Raw genomic sequence first — 24,136 nt, 5'->3', positions numbered from 1 at the left:
GGCAGTGCAAGGCCCTCACTGGTGGATGGGGGCAGGAAAGGTGCTGGCCAGGCAGTAGGGTGAAGGTCACCGCGGTCCCACGGGGCACACACCCACCCAGCCCCCAGGCCTCCCGGGCCAGCAGAGAGGCGAGCCTGGCACCCACCTCTCCCCGGAATCCGCCGGGGGAGGCATCGTCACAGTTTCTCGGTGCAGCTTAAACACATGTGGCCTGCAGTGCCCTATGACCCATGCCAACCGCTGTCCTGGGGGCTCAGCTGGTTGCTGTGTCATTGGTGTGACAGGCGCTGGGCAGGCAAAGGCCAGCTCTGGGGCCCTGTTGGCCTCTTCCCTCGTGGGGCCGTGGGGCTGCCCATCTGTCACGGGCATGGGGGGTTCTCTGAGGTGTGCCCGTGCCCGTAGCCCAGCCGCTCTGGTATAAGCCGAGCCCAGGGCTGACCCCCCTCCCTAGGCTCCGTCCTTGCGGCCAGCACAACCTGGGTGTGTAAGCAGCTCATCTGACCCTGCGGGGGCACCCAGCAGCCGCGGGGCAGCTTCCCACTCCCTGCGCGCTGGCGCCCTGGACCCGCCAGGCCATTCCTGTGGTCACAGAGGGGCCTCCCATGCTCTCCGGGCCCCAGCGTCCACCTCTGAGCTGGGCCTGCACGGGGGCCGCGAGGCTGGGGTGAGCTGGCGGGTGCCGTGGTCAGCGGAGGGCCTGGGAGGTCTGAGAGCTGGTCATGCCTGCTCCTCTGTGCTTTCCCTTCCCTCCCCGGACCTCGCCTGTGGGCTCAGGGCCCGCAGTTCTGCCAGGCCTGGCAGGAAGCAGGGAGCCTGGGTCAGAGCCCACAAGCCCCGGGGAGGGAACCGGCTGCTTCCGGCCAGCCTTGGATTAATGGCTTTTAATTTAGAATTTAATCAATGTGGCATTTCTCCAGAGGGTTGCACGCTCTGGTTCGGTCGTCACGTGCTCTGAGAGTGAGGTGGGCAGGGGGCCCGCGACGCCTCCCTGGGCCCCTGCCCTGGCCGCACCCTGACTTGCTCTGCTCTGCCCGCAGCTGGCGCTCCGGTCATGGAGGACTGCAGTGTGCGCTCAGCCGCCACCATCCTGGCCTCGGTGAGAGAGCAGGAGGCCCGCTTCGAGCTGCTGACGCGGGCGCTGGAGCAGGAGCGGCGCCATGTCGCCCTGCAGCTGGAACGCGCCCAGCAGCCTGGCACAGGTGGCGGGCAGTCCCTGCCCATGGCCTGGCAACAGCTGGTTCTGCAGGTACTAGCCCCGGGACTCGGCCCAGCGGGAAGACAATCACGGGACCCCGGCGGACCACAAACCCACAGGCGTCCGCTTATTTTGAGGCCTCCTGGGGCCTCGGGAGGGAAAGGGAGTGGATTCCGGCCCCGCTGGGTGTGCAGGACAGCATGTGACAAGGGGGGAGGACATGGCCAGACTCTCAGAATGGCACTTTCCACCTGAGGGAGCCCCCGGGGCCCAGGCGGCTGGGCAGGGTCCACTCTGGGCAGCTCAGCACTCAGCCTGGGCACGCAGAGGGTTCGGCTTCCACGGAGTCCCCCCTGCCTTCGCTGCTGCTGCGTCCGTCAGCGGGCCAGCTGCCGGAAAGGCTCAGGTAAGGCTGGGCTCTGCCTGCTGCCCGGAGCCTGACGGCCACCGCCCCTGCGCAGCCCCAGGAGGAGTGAGTCTCGTCTGCTCCTGGCCTGAGAACTCTGAAGTGGGGATGGACAGTACGGTGCGGCCTCCTGGGCTCCTCCCCATGTGAGCTGCGCCCTACCGCCAAACCCACAAGTCGGGGCTGGCTCCTGGGGTGTCGGCGGAGGAGGGAACGCTTTGCCTGGAGGTCGCTGTGATGGGCTGAGGTGCACGGCAGGGCGCTGGCAGGGTTCAGGGGAGCCAGACTCACACTGGCAGAGTGGGGCCCCGGGGCCCCTGTGGCTGGAGAGAGAAGGAGCAGAGTACGAGTCTGGTCTGAGACTGGCCCAGCAGGCTCGGCTGCCCAGCCTGGGCGTGCGGGACTCAGAAGCAGTGGCCCGTGGTCAGATGGGGGGCATGGCCAGTGACTTCCCCAAGCCTTGATGTCTTCATCTGATGGTGGGCAGTCCGCACGTACAGCCCAGCTAGGTCCGTGGTCAGAGCCAAAGACACCTCTCCACAGACCGGACACGTTGGGCAGCTCTTTCCATGCTGGCTGGCGCTGACGTGGCTGCACAGCTGGTTCACAGAGGCTGGAGCTGAAGCCAAGCGGGTCTAGGTATGAGGGCCACCCCGTGGCCCCCTGGACCCTGGCCACTCCAGACAGTGAGGCCTGCACCCCCAAACTTGGGAAGCAACACAGCCGTCTGGGCCTCATGGGCACAGCAGCAGCCCTCGACCCCAAGGTTACTCTAAGGTGCTCTTTCCAGGCTCCAGCCCTCCCAGTCCGGAAAGGGCTCTGGCGTCCAGCCCAGAGGGTGCGCTGAGGGTCGACGACCCCGTGGGAAGACGTTCCCGTAGCCCGGAGCTGCCCTGGCCTGAAAGGCCACCACCCTCCCCGGCCCCTGCCCCTCCCACCCGGAGCCCTCCAGGCCTGCCCCTGGTACTGTCTCTTGGCAGGAGGTGGTTTCTCAGGCTGAGATCAGACTAGGAGGACTGAGGGGGACACTGAGGAAGCCAGGCCACATGTGGTCTGGGGAGAAGTGGGCGGAAAGCAGAGAGCCCAGGCCAGGGCCCTCTCTCGTGCCCAGCCCCCCGAACCTCCCCCAGGTCTGTGTTCCCGTAGGGGGAGCCAGACTCCCGTGTGTGGCCTGCTGGGGGCGGAGAGTTCACCCCCGGATGGGTCAGAAGCCCTGATAACCGCCCCCCCAACTTAGTACATCAAAGGCGGGAGGAGAGGGTCTGAGGCCAGCTAGGCCCGCCAGCCTTCACCCAGCCACCCAGCAGCGGTGCTCCCTCCCCGCCCTTTTACATGGCTCAGCGGCTGGCGAACCCAGAGAGGAGGACCTCAAATCTCAGAGGCCTCTGGGCCACCTGCAGGGGTGGGGAGCACTTTCACTGGGAGCAAACCGAGGCCGGGGAAGGGCTCAGCGGGAAAATGCGAGCCCCGCGGCAGGGGCGTGGGGACCAGGAGCCCTGACCGGCCGCGGGGGCGGCGGACGACCCCGGCCCGGCCCCGCCCCGCCACCCGCCGGGCGCCGCCCCGCCCGATTGGCTGCTCGCCGCCCCGCCCCACCCACCTTGGCCCCGCCCCATTGGCTGTTCGCCGCCCCCCTCCCAGCTTGGCTCCGCCCGATTGGCCGCTCTCCTGGTCGCCCCGCCCCGCCCGTCGGCCGCTAGCCGCCGCTCAGCCAGGTCCGCCCGCCAGGAGCGAGTCCGCCGAGCCCGAGCCGAGCGGCCGAGGCACCGGAGCCGATCCCGGTCCAGCCGCCGCCGCCGCCGGCCCGCGCCCCCCGCGCCCGGCCCGATGCCGGCCGAACTCAGACAGGTTGGAAGGAACTTGGTCCCGGGCGGGGGCTCCGTCTCGGCGGCCGGTGGCGGAGGGCGGGGCGCTGGCCCTCCGGGAGGACCCGCTTTTGTTTGTGGAGCCGCCGGCCGGAGGCAGCTATTGTCTGCGCCCCCGGGGCCGGGGCCGGGCGTGGGGGCTGAGTGGACGCACCGCCGCGGGTGCGGAGAGCGGGCCGGGGTTGGGGCCATGGAGGCGGGGGGCCGCGGGCGCACCCCGGCCAGCGACCCGGACAGGTGCCTGGGACAGGGTGGTGGGCAGGGCCTCCCGGAGAGGCACCTCTGCAGGAGGGAGGCCGCGTGTGGGGAGGGCGGCGAGGCTAGGCCTCCCCGCGTTCCCAGGGCCCCGGCTCGGGGGCCACGCAGGAGCTTCGGGATTCTAATGGAAGCCGGTCTGCCGCGGCAGCGCACGTGGAGCGAGGGCTAGGGGCCTGCCCTGCCCACGTGCAGAGGCGGAGGGGGTGTCCTCCGAGCACCACCAGCACCGGGGAAGGCTGGCAGATAGCCTGCACGCTTGCTCAGAGTGTGTATGTGGGGTGGTGCTCTTACAGGCACGGAAACTGAGGCAGAGGGGAGGGGCAAGAGGTGGGTCTGGACACCTGCCCAGCTGGACAGCTAGGTGCCTGCTGGCTCCAGAGACCGAGGGACCAGTTCAGGGGAGCCGAGGGCATCTGGGGCCACCATGTGGCTGATGGTTGTGGGCTGGGCTCGGGGAAGCTGGGTTAGGGGAAAGCCCCCCTGCTGTCGCCCACAGGCTCACTCCCCTAGCCTGCAGGGCGCCCACCGCCCCGTGTCCTTTGGTTACTTGGCCTGGGGCTGTGGAGTGCTGCTGTGGAGGGGTGAGCTCCCGGTCAGCCAGGCTGGGCCTGCCGCTCTGGGCAGCAAGGGAGAGGGCTTCTGTAGCAGCCAAGAGCTTGCTCCCTGGGGGCAGAGGCTCGCGCGGCCTGGCCTAGACCCTACCAGGGTGGCCGCGCTGGGTGGGGGCTGCGTTCCTCCCGCTTCCATTCATTCACGCAGCAGACATCTCGCACTCCTGGGCCTGGACATCGGCCGTAACCCGTCCCGTGTGTGCCAGTGGGGTCTTCAGGACGGACACTGAGTGCTCCTCTGGGGAAGGCAGGCAGTTGGGGTGGATCCGCGCTCCTGGGACCTCTGTCCAGGCTCCCAGCTGTGCCCGCACTTGCTTCCTGTGCCCTCCTGCCATCGCCGCATGCGCCCCTAGAGGCTTCTCTGGGCTTTTGCCTTGTCCCCCAGGTCACCTTTCTATGCCCCGCACACCCTAGATCCGGTCACAAAGGCAGGACTGGCACTATCCCCCTGTCCCACAGCCTGGACGCCTGGCTTTCTCCTGTTTCCGCATGAGGAAGCTGAGCCCAGGTGTGTAGCCGGCCAGGGCCCTCTAGCTCTGGGCCCCGGGGACCCTCTTGAGAGCAGTGGGGTCACTTCGGCCCCTGGCTTGGCATCCTGGGCCAGGCCCTGTGCACAAGCTCCAGGAGCTCACGGGAAACCCCAGGCCTGGACACAGCCCCCTGCTGGGCTGGGCCCAGGGGCTGTGGACCCAGTCACCATGGACGGGAGGACTGTGGAGCTGATGTGGGCTCAGGGGAGAGGTGACAGGAGGCTGGAGAGTTATCCCAGCACGAGAGGCAAGGGTGGGGCCCGGGCCAGGACGGGGTGGAGAGGCGGTGGACGGGACTGGCGAGATGGGGGTGGGGGGCTCCATGTCTAGAGCATGAGGGAGGTCTGGGGCTGCAAGGCTGGGGGGTCCCTGAAGCTCAGCTGGCCTGGGTAGGTGGACACGGGACACGGGGCCCAGGAGCAGGGCCTGGAGCCAGATGGGGGTGCAGGCAGGCTGGTCCACAGCCTCTGGTGAGCACCGACCTTGTCCTGGAGGTCAGTCAGTGACCCCACGTCCTCACCCCAAAGCTGTTTCGGAGGCACCAGCCATGGGTTGACCTCGGGCCCCCGTGGCCCCCAGGCCTTGGCTCCCCCACCTGCCAGCTCCTACCTTCCCCGTGGTGGATGCCAGGGGTGCTGAGGGAGCCTGGAGGCACAGGAGGAAGGCGGGGGGTGGTATCGTGGGGGTGTGGGTGATGGGTGCTGTTGGGAGAGCCCGGGATCCGGGCTGGGTGCTCTTGCACGCGCGTGTGAGTGCACGTGTGTCCAGGCCCCTATGGGCATGTGTGTGCCCAGGCGTGGGTACGGGGGCCGGGCCTCCGCACACTCCCTGACTGACTCAGGCTGCCGCCTCCCTGCCCGCCTGCCCCGGTGAAGTCATCGCCATTTTTAGCTCCCTGAGGTCACTTGCCAGCGGGGGCTCTCGGGGCCTCGGGATCCCGCTGCCGGGCTGCCCGGGCTGGTGTCAGTGGGAGCTGCCACAGGGCCGCCAGGCCTTCCTGGGCTCCTGGCTCCCCGGGACCCCACACCCTCGGCCCCCCACTGCACTGTGTCTACAGGCTGGGCAGCCAGGCACCAGTGGCACTGAGACGCAAGGGGTGCGCCCCCTGTGCCCTCCCAGAAGCCCAAGCCCAGTGGGGCGGGGCCTCTTCTGGGAGAGAGTTAACGTATGCAAATATACACACACCTCCCCAGGGCCGTCCCACAGCAGGTCCTGGACTCCCTGCCCTCCCTCCTCCCGGTGCCACAGCCTGTGGCCTTGCTGCCTGGCCCGGCCCCCAGCCCCTGGCGCCCCCGGCCCCCAGAGCGCCCACTGCCTGACACACTCATGCCCCTCCCTTGACCAGTGCAGACGCGGGGGCCAGGGGTGCTGAGGGTCTGTGGGTCACCCCTGCACCGCCCTGGCTCCCCAGGGCCCTCAGACAAGAGCCAGGCCACTCTGCTGGGCCGACTGCCCGTGTCCCCATCCCAAGCCTCCGTCTGCTTCTCTTCCTTGGGGTGCGGCCTCCCTCCTCCGGGCCGGGACCCCAGCGGGCATGCTACCTGCCCTCTAGGACCGTGCAGGTGCTGCCAGGCTGCGGCCCGCGAGGGGTGACGTGTGGCCAGGAAGCCTTTCCCGGGGCGCTGGGGTCCTGTTAGCAGCGCACACGTCCTGCTCACACTCTGCCCTCCATTAGGCCTCAGCATCACTTTATAAAACCACACCTGTCCTCGGGGCCCTGCTTCTGGAGGAGGGGCGTGCTCCATGGCCCCTGGCACCGGAGCCGGCGGGCTGGTCCTCCAGGCTCCCCCTGGACCCTGAGGAGGCCCCGACCCCAGCGCTGTGTGCAGCTGGAGGACACGTGTTCCTTTAGGACGGTACCCCACCCGTCGGGCACGGGCCTGGCTGTGGAACAGGGCCCGGCCTCCTGCTGACCCGGGAGTGTGCGCCCCCGCGCCACCCACTAGGGCTTGGATCTCAGGGGCTGCCCCTCCTGGCCAGAAGCTGGTCCTGGGGTGCTGGTACAGGCAGGGGGGACCTCGTGCTGCTTGGCATGGCAGGGATCCGGCCCAGCCGTGCTGGGGGCTGGCCTGTCCTCTGTGAGCCTCAGTTTACCCTCAAGAAAGTCTGGCCCTCAGGCCCATGGCCTTCAGAAGCGCCCCTGTGCGGTGCTGTCTTGTCTGCGGAGATGTTGGCAAGGGGGGCAGAGAGCAAAGGGCCCGGCTGGGGAGACCGAGGCAGGGTGCAGGGAGAGGACACCAGGGCTCCCTTCCGGGGTCGGCTGGGCCCCGCTGGCCTGGATCCAGCCTCTCTGGACTCCGACCTGGCACCAGGTCTCGGGGAGTGGGCACCGGCCCCTGGCCCGAAGGAGGCCCTGTCTACACAGCATCCGGCCGGAAGGACCCAGGGTCTTCTGTTGCTCCGGGTGCGCAGGGCTTTCTGGGAACTGGGTATTTCTGTCCTGTGAGGGCGTCCACGGGCCCTGGGTGTGGCCTCCGGGAGCCGGTGCATGGCGCCGAACCTGCCACCCTCTGCGCTCAGGGCTTCTGAGGTGGGCAGGGAGGTGACCCCGCCAGGGATCATGAGTGTCCCGCGGGCGCCTGGGTCTCCAGGAACAGCCGCACAGCCCCCAGGAGGGCCCCCCCCCCAGGCTGCCCAACGCGTGGGGAGCCGGGCTTTACCCACTCGCTCAGCCCTCGGGAGCCCCCGCCCCCCGGGAAGGGAGGGACCAGCCCCTCCGCTGTCAGAGGCAGGAACGTGCCGCCCCGGCTGAGATGGGCCCGGGGCGGGAAAGCGGGGAGGCGTCCGTGCCCGGGGATGGTGAGCTTGGGGCTGTCCTGCCGACACCTGCGCCCCTCACCCAGGAGCAGAGCCCGGGCAGCCAGGCCTCGCTGGCCACGATGCCGGAGGCGCCCGAGGTGCTGGAGGAGACCGTGACGGTGGAGGAGGACCCGGGCACGCCCACCTCCCACGTGTCCATCGTCACGTCCGAAGACGGCACCACGCGCCGCACGGAGACCAAGGTACGCGGCGCCTCGCCTCCTGCTTGGCCGCCCGGCGTAGGGCGCAGGGCCGAGCCGCCCCGGCCTCCCAGGCTGCGCGCCCACCGGCCGCCCCCTTGCCCTCCAGGTCACCAAGACAGTGAAGACGGTGACCACGAGAACCCTGCGCCAGGTGCCCGTGGGCCCCGACGGCCTCCCCCTGCTGGACGGCGGGCCCCCGCTGGGCCCCCGCACCGACGGCCCCCTGGACCGGCACTTCCTGCTGCGCGGGGGCGGCCCGGCGGCCACGGTCTCCCGCACCTGCCTCGGCGGCGGCGGCGGCTTTCCCGAGGAGCCCCGCGACGTCCCCGGCTACGGAAGCCTGTCTCGAGGGCTGGGCGTCCGGCCCCCACGCGGAGGACCCCCGGGCCCGGGCCCCGGCGATGGCTGCTTCACCCTGCCCGGCCGCCGGGAGGCCTTTCCCGCGGGGCCGGGGCCGGAGCCGGGGCCGCCGGCCGGCCGCTCGCAACCCGAGCGGTTCCAGGCGGAGCCATACGGCTTGGAGGACGACGCTCGCAGCCTGGCCGCCGACGAAGAAGGGGCCCCGGAGCTGGAGCCGGAGTGCGGCAGCGCCGCGCGGAGGAGGCCGGGCTGTGGGCGGGGCCTGCGCTCCAGGTGAGCCCTGTGCCCTGCCGCCACCTCCGAGAAGTCCGCCCTGCGCCCCCTGCCAGGGTACCGCCTGGGCAGTCTCGCTGCGGGATCGGCCTTGGCTCTTCTCGGGGACAGCGGCAAAGGCGGGCTCAGGCCTGGGGGGGCTGCACTGGGTCCCCTCGTGCGGGTCTGGAGCCAGAGAAGCTGGTGACGCACCGGCACCTCCCGCCCCGCTCCAGCTAGGTGGCCCCGGAGATACGAACTCAGGGCGTCTGTCTGAGCTTGGGCCAGACCCCCTGCCCGTGCACAGGGGTGCCCAGAACCCAAGCCGCAGCCCTTCCCTTCCCGCCGGCACCTCTGGTTCTGTCTCTCCGCTCTCAGCGTCTCCATCTGCGAGTGGGAACATGCCCACAGGCGAGACACTTGCCCAGCCGCAGCCCGTCACCTGGAAGGGGGTTGGACATCTGACCCCGGGCCTGGTGGCCCCTCACGCGGTCCTACCAGCAAGGCTGTGTGCAGGGGGTGCACGTGGGCCTCACGGGAGGTGGGACCCCATCCTGGTGTTCACAGAAACATTCAGCTGGGAGTTGGGGGTCTGCCTGGTGGCGGGAGTGAGCAACTCCCCCGGTCTGGGGACAACCTGCCAGACAGCCAGTGCGACTGCTTGGGGGCAGGGCCGCAGCCTCGAGGGGATGGTCACGCGCGTGCTCGCTCGCCCAGGGCCTACGAGGACGTGGCGGACGACGGCGGCGAGCTGATGGAGGAGCGACCGCCCTTCCCGGCCACCGCGGCGCCCCTGGCGCAGCCGGAACGCGGCAGCCTGGGCAGCCTGGAGCGGGCGGCGCGGCGCTCGCCCTCGGCGGACAGTGCCCGCAAGGAGCCGCGCTGGCGGGACCCCGAGCTGCCCGAGGTGCTTGCCATGCTGCGCCACCCTGTGGACCCCGTGAAGGCCAACGCGGCCGCGTACCTGCAGCACCTATGCTTCGAGAACGAGGCCGTCAAGAGGCGCGTGCGGCAGCTGCGGGGGCTGCCGCTGCTCGTGGCCCTGCTGGACCATCCGCGCGCGGAGGTGCGGCGCCGGGCCTGCGGGGCGCTGCGGAACCTCTCCTACGGCCGGGACGCGGACAACAAGGCCGCCATCCGGGACTGCGGCGGAGTGCCCGCCCTGGTGCGCCTGCTGCGGGCCGCGCGGGACAGTGAAGTCCGCGAGCTCGTCACAGGTGAGGCGCCCGCCCCGCCCCCCAGCTCCCGTGTGCCCACCACGACTCCTCCGGCCCTCCCTCCCTGGTCCTCCAGGGAAGGGGTGGGCCCGTGGCTGGGTGCGGGTCGCCTGACGACCACCTCTTGGCCCTGGAGCACAGTCCCAGCTGGCTGGGTGGCTGGGAAGGGGAGCACCTGCCAGCCCCTCCCCCCTATGCCAGAGTGCCCACAGCCTCTCACCAGGGCTGGTGTGGGCGGAGCTGAGCGAGGAGGGGGCTCCCTGAGCGGGCCCTCTGGGGAAGAAGGGCGGACAGCCTGCGGTCAGCCCAGGCGGGTTGATGGTGCCCGCAGGCACGCTCTGGAACCTGTCATCCTACGAGCCCCTGAAGATGGTCATCATAGACCATGGCCTGCAGACGCTGACCCACGAGGTCATCGTGCCGAACTCGGGCTGGGAGCCGGAGCCCAATGAGGACTCCAAGCCGCGGGACGCCGAGTGGACGACCGTCTTCAAGAACACGTCAGGCTGCCTGAGGTGCGGGCCCTCAAGGCTGCCGGGGCGCTTCCCTGCCCAGGAGATGGGAGCCGGGCGCCCAGCTGGCCTGTGCCCTGGCAACATCCTCATGTCCCGGATGACGTGCAAGGTGGCTGGCCACTCAGGCCTTGATCTCAGAGCTGGTGACGGTGCCTGTCCGGGTCCGAGAATGGGCCTGCTCTGCACGTCCGTGTCCCTCCACGTAGCCCTGCCACAGCCAGGCGGCGAGCTGGGACTCGCAGTCCGTCGGGGTAACCCCGTGAGGTCCCTGAGAGGTAGAGCCCTGAGCTGCACACTCAGGCCTCTGGGAGTCAGAGGAGCCCCCAGCCCACGTGGGTGCAGGCGGGCCCCCGGCCCAGGTCCCCGGGGTCTGCCATTCACTGCCAGGCTCCCTCGTCCGCTGGCGGACCTGACTGTGGGGGCGTTTCTGCAGACAAGACCCCAGGGCTGGGGGAGAGTCCCCACAGGAACCAGCCCACAGGCTCGCTCTCGGCCTCCCAGGAACGTGAGCTCGGATGGCGCAGAGGCCCGGCGGCGGCTCCGCGAGTGTGAGGGGCTGGTGGATGCCCTGATGCACGCCCTGCGGTCGGCCGTGGGCAGGAAGGACACGGACAACAAGGTGAGGAGGGAGCCCCAGGAAGGGCCGGACTTGCAGCCCTCAGAGCGGGCTGGGGTCTGAACGGGAGCGTCGGGCAGCAGGGGCGGCGCACGCCGCCCACGGCTGGGAGGTGCTGCCCTCCCTCAGACGCGTCCCTGGGCCGCTCCCCGGCGGGCCCCGCGTGCCTGGGCCGCTCCGCGGCGGGCCCCGCCCTTCCCAGCCCCCTGGGCCGCTCCGCGGCGGGCCCCGCCCTTCCCACCCCCTGGGCCGCGGCGTGCCCCCGGGAGCTCAGCGCCCGGCGCCCCCTCTCCCCGCAGTCGGTGGAGAACTGCGTGTGCATCGTCCGGAACCTCTGCTACCACGTGCACAAGGAGGTGCCGGGGGCCGACCGGTACCAGGAGGCCGAGCCCGGGCCCCCGGGTGGTTCCGGGAGCGCCCGGCGCCGGAGCAGGGAGGACGCCGGCTGCTTCGGTGGCAAGAAGGCCAAAGGTGAGTGGGCGGCACCAGGGTTCGGCTCTCGGGTCCCAGCCCCACCTAGCTGAAGGCCCTCCACGCCCACGGGGGTCACAGTCAGGGAACCAAGCGGGGCACCCAGGGGCAGGCAGGAGGGAACCTGTGCAGTGGTCTCCTTTGGTGCCCAGACCCAGACCTTCAGCTCCAGGAAGGGTTCTGGGGGCTCACGTTTGGACATCACCGCCTTCCGGCGTTGGCAGGGAGCCCGAGGACCCCAGGGGGGTAGCACCCACCCGCCTCACTCCATCCCCGCCTCCGGCGCAGCTGCCGGGGGTCTGTGCTGACCTCGCCCGCCCACCGCGTGGCCTTTCCTGACCCTGTTGCCCATGGGGTCACTCCCCTAGGAGTGGTCGGGCTGAGACTCCCCGGCCCCCGCCCGACCCTGGGGGGGCGTGGGGTGCTGCCCGCTCAGGCTCCTCTCCTCTCTCCCGTGCTTCCTCGGCCGCCCAGAAGAGTGGTTCCATCAAGGTGAGTCCCTGCTCGGCCTGCATGCAGGCCTGGCGGGCGCAGTGGGTACCAGGGACCCCCCCATCGCTCAGGCAGCCGTCTCCATGACAACCACAGGACCTTCGTCTGCAGGAAGGCCCTTCCCTTCTCCGGGCAGCCATCTCCATGACCATGGCAGGAATGTCGGCCTGGGGCTGGTTGGGAGGCTGAGGGGCTGTCCCTCCCTGAAGCCTCAGCCGCGGCCCTGGGTGGGGGGAGCCCAGGGTGGACAGGGCCGAGCACGTCCATCCCCAGGGCCCTGGGGAGAGAGTCTGCCCTCCAACGGAGCAGCTGAGGTGTGGTGCAGACAGAGGGAGCACCCAAAGGCCCGAGGAGGCTGGGCAGAGCTGGGCCTGGCCGTCTGATCTCAGCTCTGCCTTCCACGAGGAAGGGGTTCCTGTCTGGGTGGAGGGGGTGGGAGGTGGTGAACGGGCCCTCGGCTGGCAGGTTAGGGGGGCGTCCCCTGGCCGCCGGAGCCCAGGGCTGGGCCCGGCCACCGTGAGCGGCATTGTTGGCCCCAGGCCTGCTGCACTGCAGCCCGGTGCGCCCTGCCCCTCCCAGGCCTCACTGCCCAGCCTGGGCTGCTGGCCCCTCAGTTCATGCCCTGGGACCCCAGGGAGGCTGTGGGGCGATCTGAAGCGCGGCTCCCAGCACCCAGTGGGAGACAGTCCCGGCCACCACTGCACTCCGGCCCAGCGTGCCTGCCTGAACTCAAGACGGCGCCCTGCTCCCAGCCTCCTGGTGCCCGTCTCTCACGTGGGGGTGTCTTCTGGGCCCCACCTGATACACGCCTGCGCCCTGCAGGCTTCATCTCCCCTTCCACTGCCCTTTTGTTCCAGGGAAGCGGGACGGGGAGATGGACCAGAACTCGGACACCCTGGACCTGCCCAAGCGCACTGAGGCTGCCAAGGGTGAGTGCGGGGAGGCGGATGCCAGGCTGGTCCAGCTCTGTGCCACCGAGCTGGCCTGAAGAGCCTTGGGAGCCAGTGGGGAAACTGAGGCCCCCAGGGGCGGGGCTCCCAGAGGACTGTGCCAGCTTCTGGCCATCTGCTCAGGGATGGGAATCAGGGTCTGTGCCAAGGTAACTTCGGGCAGGTATGGGGATGGAGGCATGGAGGAGTGGGTGGGGATGGCAGCAAGGGTCTTCAGCGAAGGGCAGGGCTAACCAGCAAGGGCACCTGTGCCAGCCGAGGCACCCAGGGGTGTGGTCAGGCCCAGTTCCGAGGCTGGTCCAGAGGGCCCTGGCGTGTTGGGGCAGGATCAGGGAGGGGGTGATGACATGCAGGATGAGCGATGGGGGACGGAGGTGATGCCCAGGGACATAGGCCGCAGGGTGGGGCAGACCTGGAGCACAGTGCAGCGACTCTGCTGCTGGGCTGGGGCCTCCACTGAGGCTGGGCCAGGAGGGGTTGAGCGGCTGCGGCTTGGAGGGCGGGCCTCTAACGTAGGATGCAAGGGTGGGGGCTGTTACTAGGGAGTCTGAGCCCTGTTGCTAGGGGAGCGGTCCTGGCTGCTGCTCACGCCCCACCCCCTAAGCCGGGTCGTGACCTCGCCCAGCCTCCGTTGCTTTCCCTGTGAAATGGGAAGGCTTTTCCTCTCTGGCAGCTAAGGGGTGAACACGTGGGTGCGGAACGTCCCCGTGACATCATAGCCGCCCTGGGCCCAGGCTTCGCTGCCCCGGGAGCGCCGAGGAGGGGGAGGGTGGCGGGGCGGCACGCGTGACCGCGGCGGGGCACTCCGTGCCCAGGCTTCGAGCTGCTGTACCAGCCCGAGGTGGTGCGTCTCTACCTGTCCCTCCTGACCGAGAGCCGCAACTTCAACACCCTGGAGGCCGCGGCCGGCGCCCTGCAGAACCTCAGCGCCGGGAACTGGGTGGTAAGAGGCCCCGCGGGGCAGGGAGGCTTCGGGGTGGAGCTGCTGGGGCGGGCTTTGTCCGCAGCGGGAGGGCAGTCCGGCTCGAAGGGGCGGTCGGGGCGCCGCTGGGCGCGCGACGCGGCCCCGGTTGAGCGCGCCGCCCCCCGCCGCAGTGGGCCGCGCACATCCGCGCCGCGGTGCGCAAGGAGCGCGGGCTGCCGGTGCTGGTGGAGCTGCTGCAGTCGGAAACCGACAAGGTGGTGCGCGCCGTCGCCATCGCCCTGCGCAACCTCTCGCTCGACCGGCGCAACAAGGACCTTATCGGTGAGCGCGGGCACGGGGCTCTGGGGCCCGGGCCCCCCAACCCCGCCGGTGCGGCCTCACCGACCCTTGCCCGCTGCCCGCCGCCTGCAGGGAGCTACGCCATGGCCGAGCTCGTGCGAAACGTGCGCAGCGCGCAGGCGCCCACCCGGCCCGGTGCCCGCCTGGAGGAGGATACAGTGGTGGCCGTGCTCAACACCATCCACGAGATCGTGTCCGACAGTCTGGATAACGCGCGCTCGCTGCTGCAAGCTCGCGGCGTGCCCGCGCTGGTGGCACTGGGCGCCTCCAGGTGGGTGCAGGCGGGGCCGCGGGAGGGGGCCCCGCGGGCGCGGGGGGGGGGGGGGCGGGGGGGGGGGGGGGGGCGGGGCGGTCCGGGCAGAAACTGATCCCGCCTGGGCCGCAGCCAATCGGTGCGCGAGGCGAAGGCCGCGTCGCACGTGCTGCAGACGGTGTGGAGCTACAAGGAACTTCGAAGCGCCCTGCAGAAGGACGGCTGGAGCAAGGCGCGCTTCCAGGTTAGGCCCGCCCGCCCCTTCCTCTCATTTCGCCAGGCCGGGTCTCCTGTGGCAGCGCCCCGACCCAGGCCGTCTGGTATGTGTTCCCCTGCCGCAGTCAGCCGCTGCTAATGCCAGGGGCCCCAAGGCAGCCCCGAGTCCCGGAGGCTTGGACGACAGCACGCTGCCGCTGGTGGAAAAGAGCCTGGGTGAGTATGGGGCCGGAGCCCATCCCGAGGTTCAGCTGTGCCCCTCCTCCCGTCCGAGGGCTGCAGGGAAGTGGGCCTTCCTCCAGGAGGATGGCCCGCACTCCTCTCGCACCCCCTACCCCCAGGGCATTCACCTTGGCACCCAGTTGGGGGCTGCTTTGCCAGGGAGCAGATGTTGGTGACAAGGTACCCAGAGTGGCTGAGGCCAGGCCTGGGCCCCCAACACCACCTGCAGCCAGCCACCCCCCCGCTCATGCCTTGCAGACGGTGAGAAGCCAGGCGGCCGGGACATGATCCCCATGGAGGCACTTGGTCCAGGTGCGGGCAGGTGCAGGCCGCTTGCTCCCTGTGTGGGGAGGGCCTTCCAAGGAGGTGTGGTTAGAAAAGTGATTTGGTTTAGGGGTGCTCACGGAGCGAGGGGCGGGGCAGCCAGGGAGGGGTCACTGTCCAGCCAAACTGTTTGGTCTGCCACTTAAGGGGCAGCTAGAGGGCTCTGAGCTGGGCGCCGGGGGGCCAGCAGGGGGAGTGGGGGCAGACGAGAAGACCCGGCTCGGCATGGTCCAGGCAGATGCCTTCCCCAGACACACCCTGGGCGCCGAGGGACAGCCACACCTCGGTGCCTGCCTCAGGGTCCTCTCTGCCTCTGCCCAGCAGACGGCTACTCCACCATGGACAGGAGGGAGCGCAGGACTCGAGGCAGTGACCCCGCAGGGGAGGCCTCTGAGAAGGAGCTGTTGAAAGTGAGTCGCCTTGGGCAGGTGTCTGGAGAGGTGGCATGTCCGGGGGGCAGGGCTGTGGCTCTCCTGCCTGGGGAACCGTCGCGCACGCCAGGAGGGTGGCCGGTCCGAGGCTGCATCCGTACCCTCCCTGCTCCGTCCCACCCCCACAGCAGCCCTGCCGCCAGCTCTGCGCCCGCTCCTGTGTCCCCCAGCCCCGCTGGTGCTCAGCTGTCCTCTGGCACACACCCCTGCCCTGCTGACCTGCCCAACTCCCACCCGCTTGCTCACACTAACCTGCTGCGTTCTGCCTCTAACGCCCGCCTGCCCGCTGCAGCCCGACCCCAGCAGGAAGGCTCCTCCGCCCGGGCCCAGCAGGCCTGCGGTCAGGCTGGTGGACGCTGTGGGGGACGCCAGGCCTCAGCCTGTCGACTCCTGGGTCTAGCTTGCATGCCTGGTACGTCCCCTCTGGGTTCTGCGTTGGGGTGGGGCCGCCTCCCCATGCCACTGCCTGCCTGTCCTGCTCTCCCTGCACGCTTCCTGCAGGGCTGCCCGAGCTTAGCAGAGGGAAGCCCAGGTCGGGGGAGGATAGGAGCCTGGGCCATTGGAACCTGGAGGTCACAGGGCGAGAGCGGGGCTGATCCTCCACACCTTCCAACGCCCCGGCACAGGGCCCCCCGAGACCCAGCTTCCCTCAGTGGCCATCACCAGGCCTGCTCAGGCTTCCCTTTTCCGCCCACAGGGCCTGGGCCTGGCCGTTTGCTCTTAGGGTCTGACCTCTGAAGAGACCGCAAGAAGGGGCCTCTGGGCGCCCGCGCAGAACCCGCTGCGGAGCTGGGAGCCCTCTGGCGGCGGGGTGGGCGGCGCCTCCCCCTCCAGCCCTGGCTCCCTGCTCCTAACTCCCAGGCGAGTTAGCTTCCTGACATGGTGCTGTGTGCAGCGCATGCCTGGGAGACCCAGGCCAGGGTGCCCGGCGTTGCTCTGAGGCCAGCGGGGGCCCCAGAGGAGCTTGGACGGGCGAGGAGGGGGCTCGGCAGGGAGTCTGGCCCCAAGGCTGCAGGGGCTTCCCTGGGCCCTGAGCAGGGGCGGCGCTGGGGGACAGCCCCACAGAGACCCTGGAGGCAGCGAGCGGCGGCCGGCTGTGCGTGCCCTGCCCGCTGCCCGCCGCGCCGGGAGCCCCTCCCTGGGCACTGTGGCCCTCAAGTAGCGCCTCTGGGACTGGCCTTTGGCAGCAGTGGAGGACTGCTGTTGAGTGCCTGCTGTTTGTGACTTAAAAACCAGAGAAACACTGATAAAAAACATCAATAACAAAACGAAACTAAGACAGTATTGGTAAACATCTAAATTTTTGTAAGAAAAATTAAAAATTATAACTAGCAACAAAGGAACTTCCCGTGTCTGTCTCCGCAAGCCCCTCCCCTGTCATCTGCTGGGTGGGCCACCGCGTCCAGGCCCCTGGGATGTGCCCCCCACATGGCCCCTTTCTACACACAGAGGCATAGGGTCCATCCTGGGTGGTCAGTGGGCCCCGAGGTCTGTGGCTGGTCTTGGGCTCAGGTGGGCTTGGCTAGAAGGGGTGATCTCGGGGTGAGGGACCCAGGAGAGCCTCCGAGGTGGCTGGAGGGCCTTGGGGCTGGAAGGCCAACGCTGGGGCTGGGGGCGCCTGTGGATGTGAGTGGGCGCCAGCCGGTCGCATCATCACAGGCAGCCAGGCTGCCGCAGAAGCACGGCAGCTGTTCCAGCGGTGCTGTCTCACCCCAGACGAGGCCAAACAAGGTGGGGACGTGGTACGCCCAGAGCCACACCAGGCCCAAGGCCAGGCGCTCAGCGTTCTGCACCTGACCCAGCACTGCTTGCTCAGAGCGGCCTGCGGGCCGCCCAGGATCCCAGAGGGGCTCAGCCCAGCCCGCAGCCATCCCTGTGGGGCTGAGCCTGACGGCTGGTCTGCAGCAGCTGAGGGGAGCGATGGGTGTCTGGTGCAAAGCTGGGGCGTGGGGGGGAGACTCGGGTCCTCTCTCACCTAAAGAATCAGGTCCTCAGTTTCTACCTCACTGTCTTCTAAACAGGGTGTTCCTCTGTGAGATTGGTAGTGGCTGATTGTAGAAAAGTTGCATTTCATTCTTAAAAGGAGGCGAAAGGAGTGGGTATGTTTTTGGGGCAGGGGCTCGGTGGTGATCACCGAGGCACTGCTGCCACCTGGTGTCGGCAGAGCGCAAGTGCAGGCGGCGCGGGTGCGGCCCTCCCGGCGTGCTGATTGGAGGGGGAGGGAGAGGGAGGCGAGGGGGGAGGGAGAGGGAGGGGGGGGCGGGGGAGGGGGAGGGAGTAAGTGAGAGACACTGTGTGACTGCACGTGTGTGCGTGAGATACTGTGCATGTGTGTCACTGTGCACGTGTGTGCGTGTGTGTGTGTGCACGCGGCACTCACGGCCACTGCTTGCCTAGCTGGTCTTCGCAGGCAGCGACCTTTAGATGTCCTGCCACGATTCTGGAAGGGGAGCTGGTTGTGCTTGGGGCAGGCCAGCGTGACAGCCTGGAGCTGCGGGGGGCGGCCGTGGGGCTGCTGCCCTGAGGAAAGACCAGCGCTGGGGACGCAGGTGCCCAGGGCTGGGGCCGCCTCACCCTCCAGGGCCAGGCATGGCAGGGGACCCCGAGCAGGGCTCAGGGCCCAGCGGGGTCGCTCGGGCCCTTGTAGACGACCTTCTCCAAGCCGTCCACCACCTTGGAGTACTCCAGGTATGAGCTGAAGTGCGAGCACTCAAAGCGGCTGCTCCCGCGCACGTACTCCAGAAAGTCGGGTGCCCCAGGGAAGATAACGTTGTCGGCCAGCAACACTGTCCCCTTCCGCAGCAGGCCGCACTCCTGCGGGGACAGACGCACAGCTGGAGGGCATGGGGGCAGCCTGGCCGGGGGCGGCCCCGCCCCAGCCTCTCCCCGGCAGCAGCCACTGCAAGGAAGGGCTGAGCAGGCAGGAGGACACTAGGGCCCTAGGACATCGCATGGCACATAGTAGGGGCTCACTGCGCGCTGTGGGGGCGTGAGAGTACAGACGGCGGGAACCAGACTGCGGCCAGCGGGTGACCCAGGGCCGTGGGTGCCAGGAACATGGGCTCCTCCGGGTCACCAAGATGCCTGGCGACCCGTGCAGGGGCCGCTGGCACTGGTCACTAGAGGTTCAGTAGGGCCCGACCAGGGTGACCCTGCAGGGCGGGGAGTCAGACCTCCACACCCACAAGTCTGCCCCTCAGGTCCACCCTGAGGCACCCCAGTCTCCAGCAGCGCCTGGGCAGTCGGCCAGTATGTCAGGCCTGGCTCTACAGAGAGGGGCAGCTGCGCTTCCGTGCCCCCCGACCTCACCCCCCGTCTCTCTGAGCCGGAAGAGGAGCTGCTTGGTGTGTGTGAAACTTGCTCAGTCCTGTCTGACTCTCTGTGACCCCATGGACTGTAGCCCGCTGGGCTCCTCTGTCCATGGGGTTCTCCGGGCAAGAAACTGGAAAGGGTTGCCGTGCGCTCCTCTGGGGCAACCTCCCAACCCAGGGATGGAACCCAGGTCTCCCACGTTGCAGGCAGATCCTTTGCCATCTGAGGCACCAGGGAAGCCCTGCTTAGGTTGCCTCAAAAAGCGAAAGGAAACGTTTCCCTGGGGAAGGGGTGAAGGGACAGCCTAGCTGCTGTGTTAGATCAGAGTTTTGTCTAATGATTATTAAAGTGGAAAAAAAAATCCCCTAAAAGGAAGGCCAAGTCAAGCAGGGGGCCCCAGGAGTGTCTTAAGTTGCCAGTGAGACCCCAGGGATGGACGGGCACCCCCTGGTGACTTAGGAACACGGGGGACACTGCCGTGGGTGCAGCCCTTGAATCTTCCTGGTAGTGGCTGCCTCCCTCCCATCCCTGGGCCCTGAGGCCAGAGTGGAAAACACAGCTGTGAGGTCAGTGAGGCTGGGACAACCCATGAGCCAGAGTCTGAAACAAGTGGGCCTCTGAATCGAGGAGCGTTTCTCTTAAAAAAGGAACTTCCCCGTGGTACTGATGAGGAAGGGCCGCTGCAGCGGCCCGGCCTGCCCAACCCCGGGAGCAAACACTCAAGGTGAGCTGGGGCTCAGCACATGGGCCCCTGAACCCACAGGTCAACCTCAGAGGAGGCGATGCAAAGGCTGGCCACCTGCCCGGGGACGCAGCCCCGGAGTGTCTGACCAAGGCCGCATGCCAGCACTCAGAGGACCAGAGCGGGGCCGCCTGTTCCCAGACCCCCTCCTTCTGCCCCCAGTGCAGTTTCAGGTCACGAGGGCGCCAGGCCTCCCCCTCCTTCAGCTCCAGCCGCCCTGCGGTAAGGACACCAAGCAGCCCGTGGAGAGCCCTGAGCGATGGGGATGAAGGCCGCCTGCCCTGCCAGCCGCTGGCCCGACCGAGGCGGTGTGGCCAGGCCAAGGCAGGGCCAGCTGCAGAACACGCCTTCCCTTCTCTTGAGATAATGACCAGCCGTGAACAAGTGGTTCTGAGAAAACTGTTAGGTTCCTAGTTGGCAAGGGCAGCGGGGCTTCCCTGGGGGTTCAGGTGGTGAAGAATCCGGCTGCAGTGCAGGAAACCCAGGTTCAGTCCCTAGGTCAGGAAGAGCCCCCTGGAGAATCCCACGGACAGAGGAGCCTGGCGAGTACAGTCCGTAGGGCACAGTCAAACCCAACTGAGCAACTGACGCGCCCTCTTCTAAGAGCGCTATCTGCAGGCACAGGGGCAGGCGTCCAGGTGTGCTCCCCGAGGCCCACCCGCCCCGGCCCAGGCCCCCACGCCCGTGTCCCGACTGCACACAGGCCCGCCCATGGCTCCCCAGCCACCCTCTGCAGGGCCCGACCTGGCCAGCAGACACGAGCTCACCTCCAGGAGAAGCGTGTCCGGCAGGTAGCGGTCCTTCCAGTGGTCGATAAAGACCATGTCCAGTGTGTCCACGTCATATTTCTCCTTCAGCTGGGGGATGATGTCCTGGGATGCTCCAAGAATAACAGTCACCTGGAACAACAGACCCCCAGCCAGTGAGCCTGGGGGTTCCGGGAGACGGGTCCCCGCTCTGCCCCACCTCTGGGAGTCTCCCGCCCTGCAGATGGGGCTGCCAGCCAGGCGGGTAAGCATGGCCTGGAGCCGCTGGGGTATGACCGCAGCCCTCCCAGCCCCCAGAGCCTGTGCCCACATCCGTCCGCCACCTCAGGGACAGCGCCACACCTTGTCCTGCAGGCCTGCAAACTCCACCATCCGCTGGGTGATGGCGGCATAGTCGGGGTTGAGCTCGATGGTGAGCAGCCGGGCTCCCGGCAGCAGCAGGCGGGCCATTCGCACCGCCGAGTAGCCGCAGTAGGCGCCCAGCTCCAGCAGCACGGATGGCCGTTGCTCCCTCAGCACGGTGTCCACGATCTGGCCTGCGGAGAGGGCGGGGGAGGTGAGCAGGGAGCTTCCCACCCGGCCCGCGCTCAGCCCGAGCTCCCGCCCCCAGGCCTCTGTGCTTCTGCTCGCGCTGGTCCTCCCCTCCCAGCATTCCCGGCTGCCCCCAGCCTGGCGCCGCCCAGAGCCGCCCTCTGTGGAAGCCCCACCCCACTCCGGCCCCGGGCTGCACCGAGAGCCTGCCCCGCTCCCTTGAGCTGGACACAGTCGGAAGGTTCAAGGCTGCTAGACCGCTGGCTGCCCTGACTCCAGGGGTGCCACGCATACCGGCTGGAGTCCAAAGGTCGGGAAGCGGCCCCGGGGGAGGGGCGGGGCCCGGCGCCCGCGCAGGACGCAGTCCAAGGGTCTCCATGCACCCCAGGGCCAGCCGGGACACCCAGGGACCCGCGGCGCGCCCCGGGGAGCACGTGGCTCTGCCTGGCGGCTGCGAGCGAGGAAACCATACAAGGACTCTGCTGTTCCCCGTCCCCCCCCGCCCCCCAGCTCTGGCCGGGGCTCCCTGACGGCACCTCCGAGAGTGGCGGCGGGGCTTCCCCTGCAGCGGTCCTCCCGCGGGACCCGCGCGCGAGCCGCCCCGCCGCCCACCTTTCTTCTCGCCCACGTGCATGGCCCACTCCTTCTCCGAGCTGTAGCTGTCGATGGCGGCCACCACGCTCTGCGCGTCCCCGGCCTCGGCGTGCTGCAGCACGTGCCGCAGAATGCGTTGCTCCTTGCTGCTGCCCATGAGGAGGTTGCGGACGGGGTTCACGATGAACTCGTTCCAGCCGATAAAGGCCCAGCCGAAGAGCCGCAGGTCCGGGAGGGCCAGCCACCGCAGCGCGAGCAGGGCCAGGCCGACGGCGCCAGCGGCCAGCAGCAGGGGCGGGGCCTCCACCATCTGCGGGGCGGGGGGCGGGGCTTCAGGGCGGGGCCTCCGGGCTCTGCTAGGCCCCGCCGCCCGCAGGACCGTGGGAGCACGTGGTCCCCACGATGTTAGTGACCTGCCCGCCTGGCTGACCCACCCAGGAGGTTCGAGAGGCCAGCCCCGTGCCCGGTGGCCAGACCCAGGTGAGACGGCCGGGGCCACCGGCAAACCACGTCCCCAGGGACTCTGCCCTGGGTGGAGAGACGGGGTCTCTGGCAGCCCGGGGCACTCAGAACCCCCTGGGGCACACACTGGGGAGAGCCCCGTGAGCTTCCGGGGACGGACACAGGCAGCCCCAAGCCGGCTGTTCCACAGAGGGGTAGCCTGTCCCGTGAGGAGGACGCCTACCCTGCCGCCCGCCTGCACCACGATGAGCACGAGATCGGCCCTCCCCCTGGCAGGCGACCCTTTGGGCGGGTAGCAGGGGTCCCCAGTCAGAGGAGGGGCCCGGGGCCCCTGAGACACAGCCAGGCTGAGCCGGCACAGGGCAGAGGCCTTAAAGTGGGAAAGCGTGGGAAGCTTCCCGCAGGGCTGTGGTCCCTCGTGGGTCACGCACAGGGAGGAGCTGCACAGGACCGGCTCCTCCAGAAGCGCCTGCTGGGAAAGGCACGTGGGAGCGCAGGCAGGCTGAGGGTCTTGGAGGGGTGACCGCCCCTCCCTGGACGGCTCAGGACTCCAGCAGCCTGGGCCACAATGAGGGTCTCGGCAGGCAGGGCAGGGAGGAACAAGGGAGTGTGCACACCCAGACTTCCCAGTGGTCTGGCATGCAGGGCCTGTTTACACCAGGCACCCGAGCCCGAGCATGTGGTCTGCAGGTCAGGGCCTCAGGTGAGGATCCTGGTAGGCTACAGTCCATGGGCCCCACCTGACCCGCCTCCCTGACAGCCACGCCCCAGGCCCCTCCTCCAAGCTCCGCTGCAAAGCAGACAGAGCTTGTGTGGCCTTCTCCTGCCTATAGAACCATGGCTTGGGAGGGACCAGAGTCCTAGCATGGGGGCCTGCCGAATGCCGGCCCTGCCCTCGGGGGAGAGCAGACAGGCAGCGAGACGTTGCCTGGAATGTCCCCCCAGCCCTGGACACCACGGATGGGCTCCCTGGTCCCTGCAGTACTGCCTGCAGGCCAGGCCAGCATGTGCCCCACGGGGCAGGAGGCGGGCGGGGGGAGTCTGGGGGTGTGGTGGAGTGGGGCCGACTGCACTTCCTGGACAGGTGACAGAATGCAATGAGGGCGCGTGGCCTGAAGTGGCCAGCACTGCCCACTGGCTCCGTTCTGCCAGCTTAGGTCCCCCAACCACACACCCGTGTGACTTTATCATGACTGTGTTCAGCAGCAGTGGAGAGAGGCTGGGCCACTTTTATGGATTCTCTGGGCTGATGAAAAAAAACCAATCAATGTTACACATAAATATAAAAAAATAAAAAGTAATATTCCATTTAAATGCCAAAGTCCTTGGTGGACCTGGAATTGTGAAGGATAACTTGTAATTCCCACAATGCCTGAACTGTATAAAAATTGGGTGAGGGCTCAGCCACCTGACGGCCCAGGTCGGCCGGGAGCTTCACGCGGTGCCCGGAACCAAGAACAGAGCCACTGACGGAACCAGGCAGACGTGCTGGGAGGCAGCCCTCCAGGTAAGGGCCGGGTGGACCTCTCCTCGGGGAGACACGACCCGGGGGGCCCCTTGTGCTGGGGGTCCCAGTACGAGAGTGCCCACAGCTCTGCCCTTTGGAAAGGCCACAGTGAGGTCGCCTTGCATGGCTCCGGGCCCCGGGAGGGTGAGGGGCCCCGCTGCCCTGAGAGGATGACGAAGGAGCCACTAGCCGGAGGTGAGGGCTGGTGGCCAAGCGGCACCCGCAGACCCCCTGCCTTGCGTGTCCCACATGTATCCCCCTGCTTCCGTGTGTTCCACTCGCGTCCAGAACCTAATTTTAAGAAATAAAACCACAAAACTCAGAAGAAAACACAGGAGTGACTCTTCATGACCTTGAATTTGGCTATGGGTTCTGGGCTTCCCTGGGGGCTCAGACGGTAAAGCGTCCACATGCAGTGCAGGAGACCCGGCTTCGGTCCCTGGGTTGGGAAGATCCCCTGGAGAAGGAAATGGCAACCCCCTCCAGTACTCTTGCCTGGAAAATCCCATGGACTGAGGATCCTGGTAGGCTACAGTCCATGGGGTCGCAAAGAGCTGGACACGACTGAGCGACTTCACTTCTACTTCTTAAATACGACACAAAAGCACAGGCAATAGAAGAAAAATAGAATTTCACCAACACGAAAGCTCTGTGCATCAAAGGGCACCATCAAGAGAGCAAAGGGCAACCCAGGGGGTGGAGAAAATACTTGCAAACCACCTATCTGATGAGGGTTTAAAATCCTAAGTATACATAAGAATTCCCAGAACT

General features: G+C 68.3%; 3 protein-coding genes across 5 annotated transcripts in view; 2 read left to right on the top strand and 1 right to left on the bottom strand.

Annotated features, from left to right (window-relative positions):
* Window positions 1-1,044: 1,044 nt before the first annotated feature.
* ARVCF (ARVCF delta catenin family member) lies at window positions 1,045-16,785 on the top strand. 3 transcript variants are annotated; one of them, XM_040251256.1, is made up of 18 exons: window positions 1,045-1,246; window positions 7,709-7,867; window positions 7,974-8,500; window positions 9,197-9,696; window positions 10,028-10,211; window positions 10,713-10,830; window positions 11,127-11,298; window positions 11,773-11,790; window positions 12,648-12,719; window positions 13,556-13,683; window positions 13,836-13,986; window positions 14,077-14,275; window positions 14,390-14,501; window positions 14,599-14,689; window positions 14,954-15,007; window positions 15,344-15,429; window positions 15,743-15,862; window positions 16,148-16,785. In XM_040251256.1, the coding sequence occupies exons 1-17, from the start codon at window positions 1,052-1,054 to the stop codon at window positions 15,848-15,850; spliced, it is 2,874 nt and encodes a 957-aa protein (XP_040107190.1). In that variant the 5' UTR covers window positions 1,045-1,051; the 3' UTR covers window positions 15,851-15,862; window positions 16,148-16,785. The 3 variants fall into 3 exon arrangements, with proteins under 3 accessions (XP_040107190.1, XP_040107191.1, XP_040107192.1); XM_040251257.1 differs by lacking the exons at window positions 11,773-11,790; window positions 15,743-15,862; XM_040251258.1 differs by lacking the exons at window positions 1,045-1,246; window positions 11,773-11,790; window positions 15,743-15,862 and adding an exon at window positions 3,385-3,449.
* COMT (catechol-O-methyltransferase) lies at window positions 16,735-23,839 on the bottom strand. Its single transcript, XM_040251274.1, has 4 exons — window positions 21,415-23,839; window positions 20,614-20,807; window positions 20,272-20,403; window positions 16,735-18,264 (listed from the first exon to the last, which is right to left on the bottom strand). Exons 1-4 carry the CDS (start codon window positions 21,704-21,706, stop codon window positions 18,064-18,066), a joined length of 819 nt encoding a protein of 272 aa, XP_040107208.1. The 5' UTR covers window positions 21,707-23,839; the 3' UTR covers window positions 16,735-18,063.
* Window positions 21,163-24,136, top strand: part of TXNRD2 (thioredoxin reductase 2) — a 38,440-nt gene continuing 35,466 nt past the window's right edge. The window contains exon 1 of the transcript XR_005723008.1: window positions 21,163-21,173. The gene's annotated coding sequence lies outside the window, so the exon portion shown is untranslated. The remainder of the gene's footprint in view (window positions 21,174-24,136) is intronic.

The sequence above is a fragment of the Oryx dammah genome, unplaced genomic scaffold, assembly GCF_014754425.2.
Source record: "Oryx dammah isolate SB20612 unplaced genomic scaffold, SCBI_Odam_1.1 HiC_scaffold_12, whole genome shotgun sequence".
NCBI lineage: Eukaryota > Metazoa > Chordata > Mammalia > Artiodactyla > Bovidae > Oryx > Oryx dammah.
Note: the sequence above shows the minus strand (reverse complement) of the source record. Positions and strands in the feature narration are given on the sequence as shown.

Bases quoted from the DNA above. Each gene is read 5' to 3' on its own strand.
- COMT (XM_040251274.1), bottom strand. From the start codon at position 21,706: ATGGTGGAGGCCCCGCCCCTGCTGCTGGCCGCTGGCGCCGTCGGCCTG. The intron at 20,404-20,613 runs GTGTGGCGCTGT...CTGTTGTTCCAG, and splicing joins TTGCAGGCCTGCAGGACAAG to GTGACTGTTATTCTTGGAGC. The intron at 18,265-20,271 runs GTGAGCTCGTGT...CTGTCCCCGCAG, and splicing joins CGGACACGCTTCTCCTGGAG to GAGTGCGGCCTGCTGCGGAA.
- ARVCF (XM_040251256.1), top strand. From the start codon at position 1,052: ATGGAGGACTGCAGTGTGCGCTCAGCCGCCACCATCCTGGCCTCGGTG. The intron at 7,868-7,973 runs GTACGCGGCGCC...CTTGCCCTCCAG, and splicing joins CGCGCCGCACGGAGACCAAG to GTCACCAAGACAGTGAAGAC. The intron at 15,008-15,343 runs GTGCGGGCAGGT...TCTGCCCAGCAG, and splicing joins CATGGAGGCACTTGGTCCAG to ACGGCTACTCCACCATGGAC.